This window comes from Haemaphysalis longicornis, unplaced genomic scaffold (genome assembly GCF_048455015.1).
Source record: "Haemaphysalis longicornis isolate Haplotype H1 unplaced genomic scaffold, Haemaphysalis longicornis Haplotype H1 scaffold_3, whole genome shotgun sequence".
Taxonomy (NCBI): domain Eukaryota; kingdom Metazoa; phylum Arthropoda; class Arachnida; order Ixodida; family Ixodidae; genus Haemaphysalis; species Haemaphysalis longicornis.
The window spans coordinates 72022665-72041447 of record NW_027526335.1 but is presented as its reverse complement, the minus strand read 5'-3'; the positions used below and the strand labels follow the sequence as shown (position 1 = coordinate 72041447).

General features: G+C 49.5%; 1 protein-coding gene across 2 annotated transcripts in view; it reads left to right on the top strand.

Annotated features, from left to right (window-relative positions):
• The first annotated feature begins 8220 nt into the window (after positions 1 to 8220).
• LOC144174609 (venom peptide isomerase heavy chain-like) overlaps positions 8221 to 18783 on the top strand; it is a 35385-nt gene continuing 24822 nt past the window's right edge. The window contains exons 1-3 of one of the 2 annotated variants that reach the window (XM_077703385.1): positions 8221 to 8464; positions 12259 to 12492; positions 14929 to 14991. In XM_077703385.1, coding sequence (XP_077559511.1) covers positions 8398 to 8464; positions 12259 to 12492; positions 14929 to 14991 — 364 coding nt within the window. In that variant the 5' untranslated portion in view covers positions 8221 to 8397. The remainder of the gene's footprint in view (positions 8465 to 12258; positions 12493 to 14928; positions 14992 to 18783) is intronic. The other variant, XM_077703386.1, reaches the window with a different exon arrangement.

The window sequence follows — 18783 nt, the reverse complement described above, 5'->3', positions numbered from 1 at the left end:
GTCAGCGTTGCTACGGCGGTTCGGCGATTGGTATGGGTAGGGCGACGGCGAACGGTTGAAACGCGCTGGGCCACGGCTGGTTTCAGATAGATACTCGTCGATCTCACGTGGTCGTTGGCCAGGGAGAGGGCGAGGTGCGTCGACGGAGAAACCACGCAGTCCGAGTCTCTTGTATGGGCAGCGCCGGTAAATGTGGTCGGCCTCTCCGCAGTGGTAGCACAGAGGACGGTTATCGGGAGTTCGCCATACGTCCGTCTTCCTCGGCGTCTGGTTTCGGGCTACCGGGGGTCGGGCGGGTGACAGTGGGCGGCGGTACGGCGGGGCCTCTCGACGGCGTGTTGGAGCAGGGCGGGGTCGACGAACAGCCGCGGAGTATGTCATAGCTTGTGGCTCTCGGGGTACCTCGGATGGCGTAGAAGTTCCCAACGCTTGTTGCACTTCTTCTCTAATCACGTCGGTGAGGGAAGCGACTTGGGGATGCGGTGGCGTTGGGAGAAGTTTCCGCAGCTCCTCTCTCACTATTGCGCGGATAGTCTCGCGTAGGCTGTCGGCCGGGATCCGCGTGCTGCCAAAGTCGTTCTCATTGGCCGCGCCAACAAAGTTGCGGTCATACTGCTTAGCACGCATTTCGAGGGCTTTTTCAATGGTGCTGGCTTCGGTCACGAATTCGGCGACGGTTTTGGGCGGATTTCGGACAAGTCCAGCAAACAGTTCCTCCTTCACTCCGCGCATTAAGAAGCGCAACTTCTTTTCTTCCGTCATTTCGGGGTCCGCGCGGCGAAATAGCTGCTTCATCTCCTCAACGAAGATCACGACACCTTCGTTGGGGTGTTGCGTGCGCGTTTCCAACAAAAGGGCGGCTCTTTCTTTCCGCACGACGGTAGTGAAGGTCTTAGTGAACTCGCTTTTGAACTGAGCCCAGTTTGTCAAGGAGCTCTCGTGGTTCTCGAACCAAGTGCGAGCAGAATCTTCCAAGTAAAAGAAAACGTGCCGGAACGTTTCTGCGTCGTCCCACCTGTTGAATTTCCGGACGCGCTCCAGTTTCTCCAACCATTCTTCTGGGTCTTCTGCGGGGGCTCCTCGGAATGATGGCGGTTCCCGTGGCTGCTGCAGAACGACTGGAGGATTGGCTTGGTTGAGCATGGTGCTGGTTGCGACGTTTTTCTTCTTCGTCTTCTCCGGTAGTAGACCGAACTCGGGTGGTAAATCTTGCACGCGGAGGCTGGCTCTTGTTGGACTGGCTTGGCGGCTTCCAGAGGTTGTAGTGGGCATGAAGGGTGCGTACCCAGCACCTCCACCAGATGTCACGTAGCCAAGGACGAAGCAGTTGTTTGGAAAAGAAACAAGTTTATTGGAGCGAACTTGTGCTCCCCTAACAACTGAAAAGAATACAGAGGCGGCGAAGCAGTGGTCAACAAAGTGACGTACGTGCGTCGGCGAGCGTCGCAGAATGGAATGCCCCGGCGTCCGCACTGCAGGCTTTTAAGTGCGAATGCACTTTATAAGCGACCCCAAACCATCCACCGCCGGCGTCGGCGGCGTCGGCGGCGTCGGCGTCCGCAGTGCTCCTCTATATTTAAAAAAGAAACAGCATCCGGCGCCAGGTTTCGATCCGAGGACTTTGCGGCCGCAGCGCGACGCTCTACCGACCAAGCCACGGACGCGATGGTGATATCAGTGATAGTGACGCGCCTTATATCTTTAACGCATTCAAACTACGTCGTCAGCGGCGTGCGTTGGCGACTCAGCGGCGTTATAGCGGCTTGATAACTGCGTGGTGTACACGTGATACTACAAACCCGATGGAAGAGATGGAAGAGAAGGCGGCGAGGCGGTGGGCTGCGGGGGCCGAGCGCAAGCGCCGCAAGCGGGCCGACAACCGTGCATTCGCACTTTCACATTCTCCCCCTCGGGGAAATGCGGGGGAATTTTTTTATCTTTTGGCGCGCGTGGTTCTCGAAACGTCGATTCGCATCGAGAACATAGTAGATCCAAGAAGATTATTCTGGGCTGTTCACGTTAGATCGGAATGCTCTCCCTATCACAACAGATAACACATCCGGCACAGAAAGAAAGAATGGAACACGCGCTTCCCTTGGCGCAGAGATAACACAGACCGGCGCAGCCGGCGGTAAAAGCAAAACACAAATAAACAAACCCAATGTATGGTTCGCGGCAATATGATCAATATTCTCCCAGGCCTGTTCACAGCTTTCTGTAGTGGTTTGAAGGAGGAGGAAATGAAAGGAAGCGCTCTGGGGATTATATTGAGCCCGGCAGGGAGCCCACCTGCATGCAACCCAGCGGAGGGGAAGAAACGCAGAGGGGGAGTGAAAGGATAGAACAGAAAGAGAGATGAATAAGAAATAAGTCCAAGTCAGTCTGGCACATCTCAGACATCCCAAATGAGGTGAGCAGATCACCATCATGGCGTTTAAGGGGGCGGGACGCTTATCACCGTTTTCGTCACTCGCACTATCAGGAAAATTGGCACGCGCCGTAATTGCGGGGAAGGGGGGGGGGGGGGGCGTCGATTAATCGTGGTTCACTTACGTCACAGTTGGTTTATAGGTTTATATAACGGTAAAACGGTGGAAGTGCCCACTCGCCGTTTTTTGTACTATGTATATTTGTATTTAGAGTAGCCATTTTCCCGTCTGTCTTGGATATCAGCTTGTGGTTTTAGTCATTATTGTCTCTGAGCATAGTTGCATTGTATTTTGTTGTGCCGTATGGCGGGTTATTGGAACATGAATATAATCCTCATCATTCTTGCTCTCAGCTTAAACATAAAACGCTTGTTTCATTTCGCTCACGTGACTTCAACCGATTAACCCATTTCAAAAAATTAATGGCGACTGAAGCATTCTTTTGCACTTTCTTTTGCGAGAGTGATGACCCCGCCGTGTCGAAATGTTAACTGCGAAGCACGCAGAACCACGATGGCCCGCGCACAGGGGTTAAAAGCTAGCTCCGCAAACGGAATAAGTCAGTTGCGTTTCTCAAGGCTTCCCCCTGCCGATGCTACGTACTGGAAGAAAAGGGCGGCGGTATGTAGCTCGCGTTGTTTTCTATTTTCTTTTCCACTTTCTTTTGCGAGAGTGATGACCCCGCCGTGTCGAAATGTTAACTGCGAAGCACGCAGAACCACGATGGCCCGCGCACAGGGGTTAAAAGCTAGCTCCGCAAACGGAATAAGTCAGTCGCGTTAAAAAAAAAAAAAAAATTGGAATTGCACATTGGGGCTTGGGGTGCGGCCTGATCCCGGCGACCATTGCCGGCAACGCACTCCCTCACCAGAGCAGAATTGGCCACCCTGGTGTAGTAACGGCCACAACCTCCCATGAATACGCCAATTGACCCTCGGCCCTCAGTCCCCAGCGGCTGCGAAGCAACTGACCACGGCGGCGGTCAGACCTGTGACGTAGCAGAGGGTGCTAAGAATCCCTGGACCCGGACAGGCCGCCAATGGAATCTGAACCTGGCAACGTTTAACGCGCGAACCTTATCGAGCGAAGCAAGTCTCGAGGTGTTGTTTGAGGAACTAGAGGGCATTAAATGGGATGTAATAGGGCTTAGCGAGGTTAGGAGGACGGGTGAAGCCATTACTGTGCTGAAAAATGGACACGTCCTATGTTACCGTGGTCTAGAGGACAGAAGAGAACTGGGAGTGGGATTTCTAGTCAATAAAAGCATAGCTGGCAACATAGACGAATACTATAGCATTAACGAAAGGGCCGCAGGTCTTGTAATTAGGCTCAATAAGAGGTACAATTGCTCAAGGTGGCGCAGGGCTACGCGCCCACATCCAGCCACGACGACCAAGTAGTGGAACGCTTCTATGAAGATGTGGAATCGGCAATGGCTCAAGTAAAAACGCAGTATACCGTAGTTATGGGGGACTTCAATGCTAAAGTAGGCAAGAATCAGGCTGGAGACAAGGCAGTTGGCAACTATGGTCTGGGCTGTAGAAATAGCAGGGGGGACCTCCTAGTTGAGTTTGCAGAACGGAATAACCTACGGATAATGAATACCTTCTTCTGTAAACGGGAGAGTCGGAAGTGGACCTGGAGGAGCCCGAATGGGGAGCACAAAAATGAAATAGACTTCATATTATGCGATTACCCTGGCGTTGTGCAGGATGTGGAAGTGCTCGGAAGGGTAAGGTGTAGTGACCACCGTATGGTAAGATCTCGAGTTAGGCTAGATTTGAGGAGGGACCGCAACAAGCTAGTACGAAAGAAGCCAATAAATGAGCTAACAGTAAGACATAAAGTAGAAGAATTCAGGATCGCGCTGCAGAACCGATATTCCGCCCTTAACATGGAAGCCGAGCTTACGACACAGGAAGCCAGCGACAACCTTACACACATTATCACGGAATGTGCAGTAGAAGTCGGGGGCACTATGGCTAGACAGGATACTGGTAAACTTTCACAGGAGACGAAAGATCTAATCAGGAAACGGCAAACCATGAGAATCTCTACCGCAGCTGACAGAATAGAACTAGCCGAGCTCTCGAAGTTAATCAATAAGCGGAAGACAGCTGACATACGGAAGTATAATATGGAGAGGATCGAACACGTTGTAAAAAACGGAGGTAGCCTGAAAGCAGCGAAGAGACGTCTCGGCGTGGGGAAAAATCAGCTATATGCACTTAAGGATAAGCAAGGCAATGTCATCACAAATAGGGATAAAATAGTCACAGTGGCCGAGGAGTTCTATAGAGATCTGTACAGTAGTCGGGACATACAGGATTATGCCGAACGAGACAGTAGTTCAGAGGAGATAGACATCCCACCAGTAACGACCGAAGAAGTAAAGAAGGCTTTGAAAGAAATGAAAGGGGGCAAAGCACCTGGTGAGGATCAGATAACAGCAGACCTCTTGAAGGATGGCGGAGAAATTGTACTTGAAAAACTGGCAAACCTGTATACGCAATGCCTAATGACCGCAATGGTACCGGACTCTTGGAAGAACGCGAACATCATCCTAATCCATAAGAAAGGCGACATGATGGACTTGAAAAATTACAGGCCGATCAGCTTACTGTCAGTCGTCTACAAGGTATTTACCAAGGTAATCGCTAACCGAATCTCTGCAACCTTAGATTTCAGTCAACCTAAAGAACAAGCAGGGTTCCGCAAAGGTTACTCAACAATGGACCATATTCACACGATCAATCAGGTGATAGAGAAGTGCGCTGAGTATAATGAACCCCTATATTTAGCCTTCATAGATTATCAGAAAGCATTTGACTCGGTCGAAACCCTAGCAGTCATTCAGGCATTACGGAACCAGGGGGTAGATGAGCAGTACGTAAGAATACTAGAGGATATCTACAATGGGTCTACAGCTACCATCATCCTCCATAGGGAGAGCAGTAAAATACCTATAAGGAAGGGTGTCAGACAAGGAGACGCAATCTCTCCAATGTTATTCACAGCATGCTTACAAGAAATATTCAGAACGCTGGATTGGGAACAGGTGGGAGTAAGGGTTAATGGAGAATACCTCAGTAACCTCAGATTTGCTGACGACGTTGCGTTGCTAAGTAACTCGGGGGACGAATTGCAAAGCATGCTTTCTGCACTGGGCGAACAGAGTAGAACCGTGGGCCTGAAAATTAATATGCAGAAAACTAAAGTAATGATCAATAACCTCGGGACAGCACAGCAGTTTGAGATAGGTGGCGAGGCAGTGGAAGTGGTAAGCGAATATATCTACTTAGGCCAAGTTGTGACCCCAGATCCGAACCATGAGGCAGAGATAATTAGAAGAATCAGAATGGGGTGGGGTGCATATGGCAGACATTCCCAGATAATGAATAGCAGCCTACCATTGTCGCTGAAGAAGAAAGTGTATGACAGCTGCATATTGCCGGTACTCACCTACGGGGCAGAAACTTGGAGGCTAACTAAGAGGGTTCAACTTAAATTGAGAACGACTCAGCGGGCAATGGAGCGGAAAATGCTAGGTGTAACATTAAGGGACAAGAAGAGAGCGGAGTGGGTCAGGGAGCAAACTGGTGTTAAAGACATATTGGTAGAAATTAAGAAGAGGAAATGGACGTGGGCAGGGCATGTAATGCGAAGGCAAGATAACCGCTGGTCGTTAAGGGTAACAGAGTGGATCCCTAGAGAAGGCAAGCGCTGCAGGGGGCGGCAGAAAATTAGATGGGCAGATGAGATCAAGAAGTTTGCGGGGATAAATTGGTCACGGTTGGCACAGGACCGAGGTAATTGGAGAAGACTGGGAGAGGCCTTTGCCCTGCAGTGGGCGTAGATGGGCTGGTGATGATGATGATGATGATGATGAAGCATTCGTCGATTAATCTGAAGGTTAATCGATGAGTAGCCCACCCCTAATTAATATAGAGCATTCTGTAAAGCGAAAAGAAAATGCTTTTTTGCTCCCCAGGCAATGAGGCCTCATGACTCTGCCCCCATGCTCAAACCCCTTGGAAGCTGCTGACCCGAACGACCACACACATCGTCATCTCTCATTACCATATCGGTACAGCCACATCCTAGCTCATCATCGGCTTCAACGACGTACAGTCGGCAAAAGGCTTGTCTATAACGCGCGAGCGGAGTGCTCTGGACTTCGTGCGAGACACCTAGTGATAACGCCTGGTTTGAGACCGGTAGAATGTGAGCATGCGCATCAGCGCGGTGGCTGTGTCCCTTTTGCTGTGCCCGTCGCCTTGGATTCAGTACCTCCTTTCGCCGCGAGAAGCGCTGCCTGCACTGCCGGGCCGGGAAACAATAGCGGAAATGAGCGATTGGTAGTGCAGCGTTGGCTGCGTTTAACTACGTGCAACGCTTAACGCCTCTACACAATTTAGACAGGAATTTTTTCCTGTAGGCGAGACTAAGAACGACAATCGCCGAAAACGCATCGCTACCGGTGTTTTATAGCGACTAAATGTCGGTCTATGATCGCTTGCACAGTGCATTAAGTATTGTGGCGTGGGCCCGTCAGCAGTGACATGCAAAGCCGGGCCCAGAAACCGGATAGTGGTGCTCACGCGACTCATGCAGCTATTGGCGGAACGATAACGCAATGAACAGCTGTGCACCAAGGCTAATGCAGACGAAAAACTCTTACAGCGCGCGCTAAAGCGGGTAATCTCCGCTTTTGTTTCCCGACCTGGCAGCGCAGGCAACGCTTCTCACGGCGAAAGGAGGTACGGAATCCAAGGTGACAGGACAGGCACAGCGAGGAGCGTCACAGCCATCGCGCTGATAAGGGCCGCGCATGCTCACATTCTACAGGTCTCAAACCAGGCGTTATCGCTAGATGTCTCCCGCGTAGTTCGGAGAACGCCGCTCGCGCGTTATAGACAAGCCTTTTGCCGACTGTACTTCATCCCTCTCTCATCTGAAGCAACGCAGAAGAAGCAATACCGGGCAAAATTCAAAGAAATACTTCACACAGAACTCGACTGCACGAGATCCATCCTTCCCATCTGTCTCAAACAAACATATCTGGCCCACCTCCCCGTCCCCTACAGTGCATGGTATGGGGTATACTCCCACACCCGAAATTTGCCTCCTCTCCTAAACCTTTCCCATGACAAGTGGGATGGCCAACTGGCCAGCTCACACCCGAAGGATTAGCTCGAGCTGATCTCGCGGACGCAGCTGGCTGCACGCACCCAGGACTTCCTGGACTGAGGACATCACCCACGGGAGCAAAGGGCTCGACCTTCTGTCATGCTTTCTGATTATACATTTATTTCCCCCTTCGAAGGATCCTATTCTCGCTATAGTATTGCTCGCTCTGAACGCAGTCCGGTGAGCTTACCTGGATGCAAAAGTTCATGGCTGATCAACTACCACATCCAAGGTCCTCGAAAAATAGTTCAACTTCATTGATCGCTATAGCGTGCGATCACCGTAAGCTTCTCGCAACGCCGCTACCATACATTGCTCACGCTAGGGCAGCTCCTCCCAAGCTTGATTCTACGTAATGAACAACGCCTCACTCATGCACGGGGCGTAAATCTGCAGCGCACACACCGGTCAAGAAGTCGGGGAATACAGGGTCACGGGGGGTCACTCCTATCGTCCCGCCGCTATCGCCGAGTCGCGCTTGCATTTCGACTTGCCAGCGTTACGTAGACATCGCGGAAACGCTGCTGGCTATCGTTAGCGTGAACCGTAGCGGTATGTTTACGTCGCGGACGACTACTGGCTGCGCGAGGCGGCTTCGTCGGTTTCTCCGCGTGGTGCAACTGCCGGGTGAAAGGGGCGCCCCCGCTGACGACCGACCGGTTTGTCTAACTTTATACTCAAGCCGGCAATCGAGCGCGCGCGTTCGCCCAGCCTTTTGTGACGCTTTGGGAGGATCGGGTGGTGGTAACTCAACTCGACTTCTGATACAAGCAAGACGATGGGAGCAGCGACAGTTGTCATGATGATCCTTCTTACGATTTCAGCGGTCGACGCCGGCGGCAGGGGTGAGTGAGAAACTGGGGCGTCTTTTTCGCGCCAATTCCGCAAGGTGATCTCATATTTATTGCGCTGCCACTGGCGAAGCGAGTTTTGCCCGGAAAGTTGGGCATGAAATGTGGCCCGCTGCTGCTTTTCTTCGATGACATGTGTCGGCAGGCTCAGAGTTGAGCTAAGGAAATGGTATATTATGCTCAGCGCAATGATTTCATGGTTCTCCGGAAGAGTATACCGCTAGAAGAGCGACGCTGACTACCGCCGCAATCTAGGGGGCTCTGTTTTGCTTAATTAGTCCCGTGCCGTAACGGTGTGCGTGTAAGTGTGTGTGTGCGGGGGAGGGGGGGGGGTAGTCTTAAGCGAGTGATTTGACGGTTTCACCCTAGGGTAGCTTCGGTCTACTTCAACTATAAGCAATTAGGCGGACGAATACCGGCGACAAGCGGAGAAAATGTTGCGAATGGAGCATACGTTATTTGCAAACATTGCTGACAGTAACAGCCATTTTCCAAGTCTTGGAGTACAATATATTTGACTTGCACACGTTGTAAGCACTATCTTGTTCAAAGCCAAGTGTCGTGCTCTCAATGCGTATGCATTGTATTTTCTGGATTTCGAGCCACAACTCCCCCCCCCCTACCCCCACCCTTTCTTCCCATCGGGATGTGCAGTTAAATGTTTACGCGCAATTACTATGTTTGTAAGGTAGGTTTATTGCATTTTTGTACTTGCGCATCGCCAACCGGATTAGGGGGAGGAGGAAAACACTTTTATTGGAGCTGATTGGACGTCCGAATATTTTTAAACCTTGCTCCACAGCGTTAAAGACATAGAGTTAATACTGCTGACTGTTAAAGAGACTCTGCGACACTGCAGATAAACGCTTTAACTCTCTCCTTCGCGTCTGGAAGTATTAGCTATCGCCAGTCCGGAGCAGCACAGCGTGATTAGCTCGCCGCAGCAGATGCGCCTCCAGTTTCTGCCTTGCTCTTGTGGCTTTCTTTTTAAAGTGGCTATCGAATGCGTTTATTGCTGCAACTGAACGAAGGCTGACCAATAGTCGCTACACCGCTGAAATGACGTGAATCCAGCGGTCGAAGAACGCCAAGACAGGGAAAGAGAGAAACTTCTTTTGAGCAAGTTTCTAAGTTATCCGATAGGCATAGAGCGGTAATTTTTGGCTGGGGTAATTTGTGGCCCCGCATTCTAAGTACTGAGTGTGTTTGTCGACTACGTTCTTTAGGCATTTAGGATATTAAAGAAGTCTCAAAAAGTATTGCCGGGTCCCTTTTAATGTAGGACTACTGTCGCGTTATTAACATCGAAATAGAAATGATGTTTATTAAACCGAGCTCTGCTGAATTCATTACACATTTTGTCTTGAGCAGCTTTTGCAGTAAATTTACAAAATCTAGACCTCGCCGTCGCAGAAGTTGCTCAAGTCAAAGCATTGTTATAAATTCACCTTACTGTATTCAATATTCAGATTTAAGCAAATTCGTTGATACCGAATGGTGGTGGGTTAGAAAGTTACGTCCGTCAAACAAAGCCAGGCGTAAAGCTGGTCATGCATGCTCCGTATGTCGTTGCACACGAATGTCTTGAAATCAGTGGGGACAATATTTCCAAGTATGCAGGTGGAAGAATTCCAACCATTACTCCTCATTGTATTTTGTACTTAAAAGGGTGATTTGTACCATTATAGTAAAAAAACTCAATATCTTTAATCCTGAACATTCGCTGGAAATTTAATTTAAAGTGGCGTTATGCAAACGCCATTGGAGGCACAGACGGAGACTTGTTGGGAGCGGGAAAACCCTGCTCCTCGGAAATTGATCGCTTAGCATACTGCTTAGAGGACAATCGACGACGTAATGCGTTCTTGGATGCTGGTCTTTTCAACGGCTTGCAATGGCACGGTCTTCAAAGTATGGCGTAATGTAATTTAATTCTGCAGTGCGCCAAAAGTTTACAAGCCAGTATGGTGAAGGCGGTGCCCAAAACAGTACTTTTACTCGTGGGCGTCTACGCTCACGCTTTGAAGATTTGCGTCGCTTGATGATTGATTGGTTATGGGGTTTAAAGGGGCCATGCAGACACAATACAAGTTTGTTTTATTCGAAAGATTTCATGTTTTATAGTGCCCAAAATGCTTGCCCGGCAGCAAGCGATGCCGTATTCACTGAGAAATCAATCAATTGAGGTTAAAATTTTCATTCTTCCGCTAAACCGTGTGTTTTAGTGATGTCTGCCACGAAGTAATGTATGAGGGCGGGTATTCAAATGAACTTCCAGTGCATCATTAGGCTCTGCAGCCTAGCTCAGTCCTCTCAGATGGGGCTACTATAGCTACAGTCAGCCGCGGACCTTTTTCCGCCGTTGTTTTGCTTTTCACCGTATTTGTTTTTGTTACGGTAGCAAATAATCCTTTCGTGAAACATGGGTTATGATCGACATGCAGGGTCACGTAAGACGACGTCGCTTACGCCAATCGGCCAGTGTCGTGTAAGACAACTCCAAAGCGGCGGGCTGCTGTGCAGCTAGAAAGCATAGTGCGCCTGCAGTACCAACAGCAGTGCGCAACGGTACTTCTGTGTTTACGTGTATTTTCGTAACTTCCATTGTTTACCGCACCATTCTTACTGCTGTAAAATGGATATGCATTACATGTAAGCGCAAACAGCTCCTTCGGCAAGCCTATAAGCCCTGCCTAATTTGCGTTTGCTTTTGCCGGCCTCAGACAATCGCACAGCTGGGCACATATGACATCATAGGTTGTGTTGCGGGAAATGAGCTAGTGGGTGGCATGGCCGTTTCATTTTTTCCTAACTTTATAGCTTATTTTAGCGAAGTGCGCGTTAAAAGTGGTGTCAGTATAATTCGAACGAGGCAATCTATTGCATGGCCCTTTAACGCATCGAAGCTACGCCTCGACAATGAGGTGCGTCGTAGTGGATGGCTCCGGATTAACGCGGACCACCTGGGGGTCTTTAACTCTCACCGAAATATCGGCGTTTTTGCTTTTCGCCTTCACCAGAAAAGGAGCGACCGCGGTCGGTCGGAATCGAACCCCCGTCCTTTAGCTCAGCAGACAACGCCTCTGAGCCACCGCGGGGGGGGGGGGGGGGGAAAGATTCACGTCACGGGGGTATCAATGAAGCATGCCAATCAATTACACGGGTCTTCCGTAAATTAATATGCCGGTGTAACCGTGTTTCAAGTCACCGCCATGCGTCTGCGCCAGCGAAGAAAGAACGTTGCTATACGCAGAGGCAGTCTGTCGGAGTGCGAAGCCTCTCAATCAAGGCCATAAAAGGAAAGAATGCCGCGCGAGCAAGAAAATACGTTTCTCGGCAACCCCAGTGACAGCCGGCATGTGGCCCTGCAGGCGGGAGCGTTCCAAGCGCGTCGTCTGCTACCATGCATAAAAGCGACGTTCCCCCTACCCTCCACACGTTAGAGCGCTATCACTCGCATTCACTTTAATAAAACGACTTTCAATTTTACCCTCGACGGTTCGCGTCACGCATGTATGAAGCTCGGCGATAAAAGTTAACGCAGCGCCAGCCCAACAGTGTGGTGAGTGGCGCAGCTTCGGCGGCTGAAAAATATCCGTGAATTGACTGCCTTAAGTGGGCTAAAAATAAGAGGAATGATTGGACAAATAATAACGTAATTAATTAGTCTATCAAGGTAACAATGACGGCAGGAAGAGAAACAGAACGCTTACGACAATTATTTGTTCACTTCGTGGACCAACCCCCTAACTAAGTCTTGGCCCTATGGTTGGCCGATTCCCGGACAGGGCTCGCATTATTATCATCGTCATCCTTACCTCCAGCGAGACGGGAGTCGTGCCGCGCGAGGCACCTCCGGCGGGAAAACGAGCTGACGGACGGCCGCTGCATGCCCCTGCAAGAGTGTCTCGAGTCCCTGCAGACCGTGCGAAAGCTCAAGCTGCCCATGTTCTGCGGCCTGCGCGGTCTGCTGCCCATCGTGTGCTGCCCCAACATGGATCCCCCGCCCACCGCGGCGCCCCGTGAGTCCTACCTATTGCTCACGCTTTTCACCTTCCCGCTCTCATTACTTGTTTGAAGATGACGAGGAAGCGTTGGAGTCTGGTAGTGGGTGGTACCACCCACAGGTGACGTGGTTAGAACCTGGTACGCTGCTGGTACTACCGGGACTTCTTCACGGACATGAGTGGGGTTTTCGTCACGGCCTGAGCTCCGTTTGCGGTGAAATGCTTTATCCCTTCTTTTGTTTCTGCCAAATTTAATTGCTATGGGGCATAGCTCCTGCAATGAGAGTACCGTGCCGATCACCTACTCGGCGGGGTGGTGGTGGTGGTGGTGGTGGTGGTGGTGATTTATTACGAAATCAGGGAAGGAAAAAAAAAACTGGGGATATGGTTGAACTTAACGGGGAGTTCACCCTCATACAACCCGGTCCAGGGAAGGGGAGTGGGGGTTTCAAAGGATAGGAAGAGAGAAGGAGAGGGAAGAAGGAGGTGAGTGGGGGACAGTCGATGTCGCGTTAGTCTCGTCCAAGGCTCCACGACTACAAACGCTGCACTAGTGCTGCCACAACCAGAAAGTTGAGGAGGTGCTGGAAGAACTCCCGTCGGAAGACGTCCGTACCCGGGGCGGGGGTGCAGGTCTGGGGAGCGCTCCTCTCGACCGCAGGTTTGTCTGCCGATGCGTATTTGAAGAATGGACTGAATTAAATCGCTGTAGATTCAGTGTGCAACGGTGGAGGTGGGATCCGATCGAGCGAAATCTAGTTGATGCAAGAGAACTTGGGGGTGTCTTCTGAATGGTATCAAATTTATACGGGCGTGAGGCACCACGAAAAAAAAATGGTGTTGTGTGCCGCCAGGCAAACAGTTCATGCTTGGCAGACCTGCTCACATGTACGTCGTTCGGTTCAGTACGGGTTAAGGAATTCGTTCCTGCGCACCTAGCCTGTGTGAAGGGGTTAGTGAGAGGTGTGGCCTGTTCATTGTCCGCGGCTAAGGTCCTTCAGGAATTTTCTGCGGCTGGCTGCAGTCGCCCCAGTAAGGTACTTCTCGGATTGCCACCGAGTTAACAACCATCACCGTTTCGAGCATCCGCTGGCCGTGTAAACAATGTTTGGCCAATATTTTATGGGGACATCCAAATCGACATCCAGATGCCACATGTGCGGCGGTAACGAGCCAATTCTGCTTCTTGCTTTTCGGAATAGAAGCATTGTGGTCTGTGTGGCGGACACCCCCCGGCGGACTGCTCGAACAGACCCTCACGAGTATAGAAACAATCTCTCATAGAGGTGACAGAAAGGCGACGGTGCTATCGTGCTGAAGCAGTTGTTGAACTGAGTGAGCTTTCTTCAGGATACGCAGGGGAAAGGGAGGGGGGAGGGGGGGGGGGAGGCGAATGCAGGCTACGCATCGCTTTTCGCGAAAGAAACCGGTTGCAAAATGTCTTGCTTCATCGATAGAGAAACGGCACTGCCAAATGGTTCGAGTGCGCCTTCACATCATTTGTGACAAATTTCGCTCAGCTCTTCTCAACGAACAGGTGTTCATCATGGTGTTCATCATGTTCAGCTCAAATCAGCCTGTCTACTTTACCCTTCTACGGAGCACGATAAGCTGGCGTCGTTAATCCTCCACTTGTACCTGTTATTAAGCCTGCAGTTCAGCTATTCATATGAGAGAGGGAGGGAGGGAGGGAAGGAGGGAAGAGAGAAAGCTTTCATGAATAGGGAAGAGGCCCCACTATCGGCGGGGCTTGCTACTTAAGAGCTTCAGATGGGGTGAATATAGCAAGGAGAAAACCGATAAGAAGGGGGGGATGAGGTAAAAAGAAATAAACAAGGATAAGGTTATAATTGAGTGAAATATGGGCGGAGAAAAAAAAAGCAATATTAGCAGAAAAAGTTGCGAGGATTCTAAGGTTAAAGAGCCTCAGCCAACCGTGAATCAGTTGGAAAAATCAAGAGAGTCTTTTCCCGCAGTGCTGCGTCAGCATGGTTACGCTACGGTGCAAGAATGTGACCCAGTTCCAAGGCGTTTCCTCTTCGCTGTCGCACAAGTGCTCTTGTCGCTTTTTGCTGTTTCTCGCTGTTCACTATACTGCGAGCAGTAGCGCAAATGAGATGCCTCATGTCCACCTCCAGAGAACAATGAATTAAGGACGTTTTTAGAAATTACCGGGCGTTTTCAGAAGCTGAAGCACCGAGGAAAACACGTTAGGTCTATCCTGGTGCTGAACGAGTGACAGCCTTTACAACCATGACTGTTACCGCGAAGAATTTACCTCGAAAATATCTGTAGGAAAAATGTTGCCTCCAAAATAATTGCAAGAAAAGAGGTAAAATCGTGACATTCTGCAAAAACCACACTAGATTTTAAGATGCAGTCATAATACTGTTCATACGCTATGGGACAAGAAGTGTCTGAGCGTGTTTTGCTTTCTGCCCCTACGTGCAGCACCACCCCCAGTTGTGGTAACTCCTCCCCCGAGCCTTCCAGTCATCCGGAACCCTCCCGCCGGTAATTGTACTCTTCATATTCATTGACTTCACTGCTCCAGTCCGGATGACGGTTTTGCTCCATTTCTTTTCTTCTAAGAGAAACTATTCCATAATTATTGTAGTACTAAGCATTGTATTGTAAGCATTGTATTGTAGTACTAAGCATGATGATGTCGAAGCATTAGAACTAGATTTTAGCTAAAAGAATACACAAAGAGTTGCCGGAGTTTAGAAAAACGAAAGTCACCCCGAGTGACGCTCATTATTATGTATACGAAGCATATGTTAACGCATTACCTACAGCCCTACCGCTTTCTTTTTTTTTCTCGTCACCTTTAGGCATCGCTTGTATGACGAACTCAATTTATGAACCTTGTGGAAACCACCGAAACCACAGCCGTAATCTTTCGCTAAAAAATAATGGCCCTACCAAATTGTCCTACCCTGCAGAGTCGCTGAAAAAAAAAAAAAAAGATTTTAAACTTTTCTCATCTAAAACCAAAATTTAGGCATATGTAGAACACTAAGCATAGACCAATAATACAGGTAAACACAAATGGGCGGTTTGCTACTGATATTTTGTGTTTTTCTGCGCTTTTTTTGGTTGTGTAAGCGTAACTGTGTCCCTGAACTATAGTCACATTTTCCGAGTATTAAAGGGACACTGAAGTGATATGTAAACATTGCGGGATTACTAGCGCAAATTGTAGCCCGGAGTCCCCAGGCCATGTTTCGACCACTCTGGACGCGTTTACGCGATTTTATTTAGTAGAAAAATGAATTCGAAAATGCTGTCCTCCTCTCTTTACGCTCGCCCATTTTCTGTGGCGTTTTTGTGTGACGTCAGGAGGGGCCGAGCTCGCAATTGGCTGTGCTACTGCACGGCTCCCCGGCCTTCAGACAGAGTAAGTCGGCCCAGCGTTTCGTCCGCCGGCCGCCGACGGGTCGTCGCAATTCCTTCGCTCAGTTGAAACGAAGCCAGGACAAGTTTGTGAATAGAAGAATGTGCCTTTCTTTACTTGGTTAGTTTGTACACTGTATCTAGCTCCAAGTCAAGGTCGCTTCACACAAGCGCAGCACCAGCGCACATGCGACGCTTCGCTGACTGGTACGCCAGTAGGAAAATATAAGGCCTCTTGAAGGCGGGAGAAGAGTCAGCGAAGTCAATATAGGTACTAAGGAAATAAAATCAACTGATATTTTTACCGTACAGCGTAAAACTAGGGTGCGGGAAGCACTTTTTTGCGCTGGGCGAACAACCACAGCGGTCAGCAGCACGACTACGCATCTGCGAACGCTTTTCCGTCTACGAAATGCAGTTGCTAGACGTGAGCTATTTTGGAAACTCGGGGTACGCTTACTGCACGAGCGCAATACAACAAATAGTCACCTAAGCTGCTTGAAATGCCGAAACTAAATAAAAGTGTAAACGTGTTGTACAATATATACCTTATATAACCGAGGTCGGCTGAGCCGGTCTCGTGGTCTAGTGGTTTGGGGCGCTAGGTGTGTTGTCGCGAGTGTTTTGCAAGTCACGAGTTCGAGTCCCCGCGGGTACATGCTTTTTTTTTTGTAAGTTAACTTTTTCGTTTTCTGCCGATGTTTTCTGCATTGAGTTCACCTTTTTTTTGGGCCGCAACGTTCATGGCTCCACGAACTAGTTCAGTCTCCGGGGCATCAAGGTCTGAGAGGTAACGAGGCCGCGCACGCGGCTGCCCGAGCGCTTACCCACCGGGCGCCTCACCCATGCTCTCCCGGCTCGGAGATTAGCAAGCAACTTCTGCTGCGGTTTAGAGAAATCGTAAAACATTACTGCGATAACCGCCGGCTTTACCCAGCCCATGCAAAGGGTCTGAGCAAGGCCGATGAGCGAATACTGCGGCGCCTGCAGACGAACACATTTATGTGCCCTGCAGTAGCAAAGCATTTCGATCCTAAAACAGATGGGCGGTGTCTGCACTGTGGGGAGGTGTCCGACACCTTCCACATGGTGTGGGCATGCCAGCGCAACCCTGCGTTATCCCCCAACCCTTCCCCTACCAGAGAGGCATGGGAGGCGGCCCTGCTCAATTCATAGGTCGGCAAAACAGAAAGAACTCACTCGAACTCAATCACATTTTTTTTTTATTTACGCTGTACTCAATCAAACTCAGACTCAAAAAGTTCGTCTGTTCACAAAATCACTCGTACTCACTCATCAAATACTCATTTGTAATCGTACTCACTTGTACTCAAACTCATTTGTCCTCACGAGTATTCGTACTCAATCTGTACTCATGAGTACTGAATCTGTACTCATGAGTACTCACTCTCTACTCATGAGTACTACTCATGAGTACTACTCATTCAGCACTCACGAGTACTACTCATTCTGCACTCACGAGTACTACTCATTCTGCACTCACGAGTACTACTCATTCTGCACTCATGAGTACTACTCATTCTGCAATCATGAGTACTCATTCAGTACTCATGAGTACTCAATTTGTATTACTCACGAATAATCAACTTATCTGCACTGTTAGCTAGGTCGTAGCTCGAATGAAAGACTAAGTAGAAAAAATAAATTGTTTTATTGATTAGAAAAACACAGGTTACATATAAATCAGGACAGAGGAAGAAAACGTCTGACGCGGTGCACTGTCGTTGGGCGACTTACTGTGCGAAGGCAAGTACACTGTTGAGAAAGCGAAACGGAACGTAAGCACTCGCGTTGCGCCTGGCATCTCGTCTTGTTCTCAGGCCGGGTCGGGCTCAGGGGAGCTCGGGGCTTGTCGGTGCGGCCGTGGCCGTAAACTGCGTTTTTCTGCGTGTCTTCGGGTGGCAGCTTTTGTCGTCCGTTTTCGTTTCCGGGCGCGCTGATACGTATCCTAATCATGCTCTGAATCCGAAATGCGCCTGCCCCCAGGCACAATGAAGCGTTCGCGTAGATTGACGTCCGTTCGTATCCAGATCACTGTCCGCTTGTTCATAGATGCTCGATGCTGGCGTTTGTTTTTGAAAGACGATAGTCTTTCTTGGGCTCCTTAAACCCAGAAATTTTGGTCTGTCTGTATGTCTGTATGTCTGTCCGTCTGTCTGTCTGTGACTCGATTCAGCCACCCGGCCAAAGCAAAACAATGCCTGCGCATTAGTCTTATATAGTCACAGCTAAATCTACCCGTCTATGTCCGGTGTAAGGTTCATACTTGTCAACATTGTTGAAGAAGAACAAGACATTACGCAAATATGAGGCAGCAAATCAACACAGAAGTGATATTTGCAGTGTTCCTTTATAAAAAAATCAAACAGGCTTGCTTTTGCGAATTTAGATACTTCATCAACTGCAGAAAAAGAATTCACTCCGCCGTCGCCTGCTGTCGCCCGCGCCACTATAGCTTCTTGCGCCATTTTAAGAAATCAACCGGCAACAGTTACGAAAGGTTCCACTAGATAGGTTCCACGTTCTGCTTGCAACGCACGTGGAGTAGGGAAACGCGGTTCTATAAACGTTGAAGTAGGGCGCCTCGATTAACGCGCGTCTCCGCCGTACGGCAGCGTTCGCATCGAGACACCCGGTTTGGAGCAGTGGAACGCGGGAAATTTAAAATGATTTAAGCAAACCTTTGGCGTCTTTACCTTGGGAGGAGCGCGACGCATGAGGAACAACATGAGAGGTGAGCGGGAAAGCGAAGGGAGGCATTTACTTCGCAATAGCCGATAAAGATTATCGTCTTTTGACGACATTTGCAACGAAAGGAGCAGATACGCGGCCAATTTTTTGTTGTTCCAGATACTAGAAACTTTGTTAAGAGGGTGTTCGTCTCGGTGA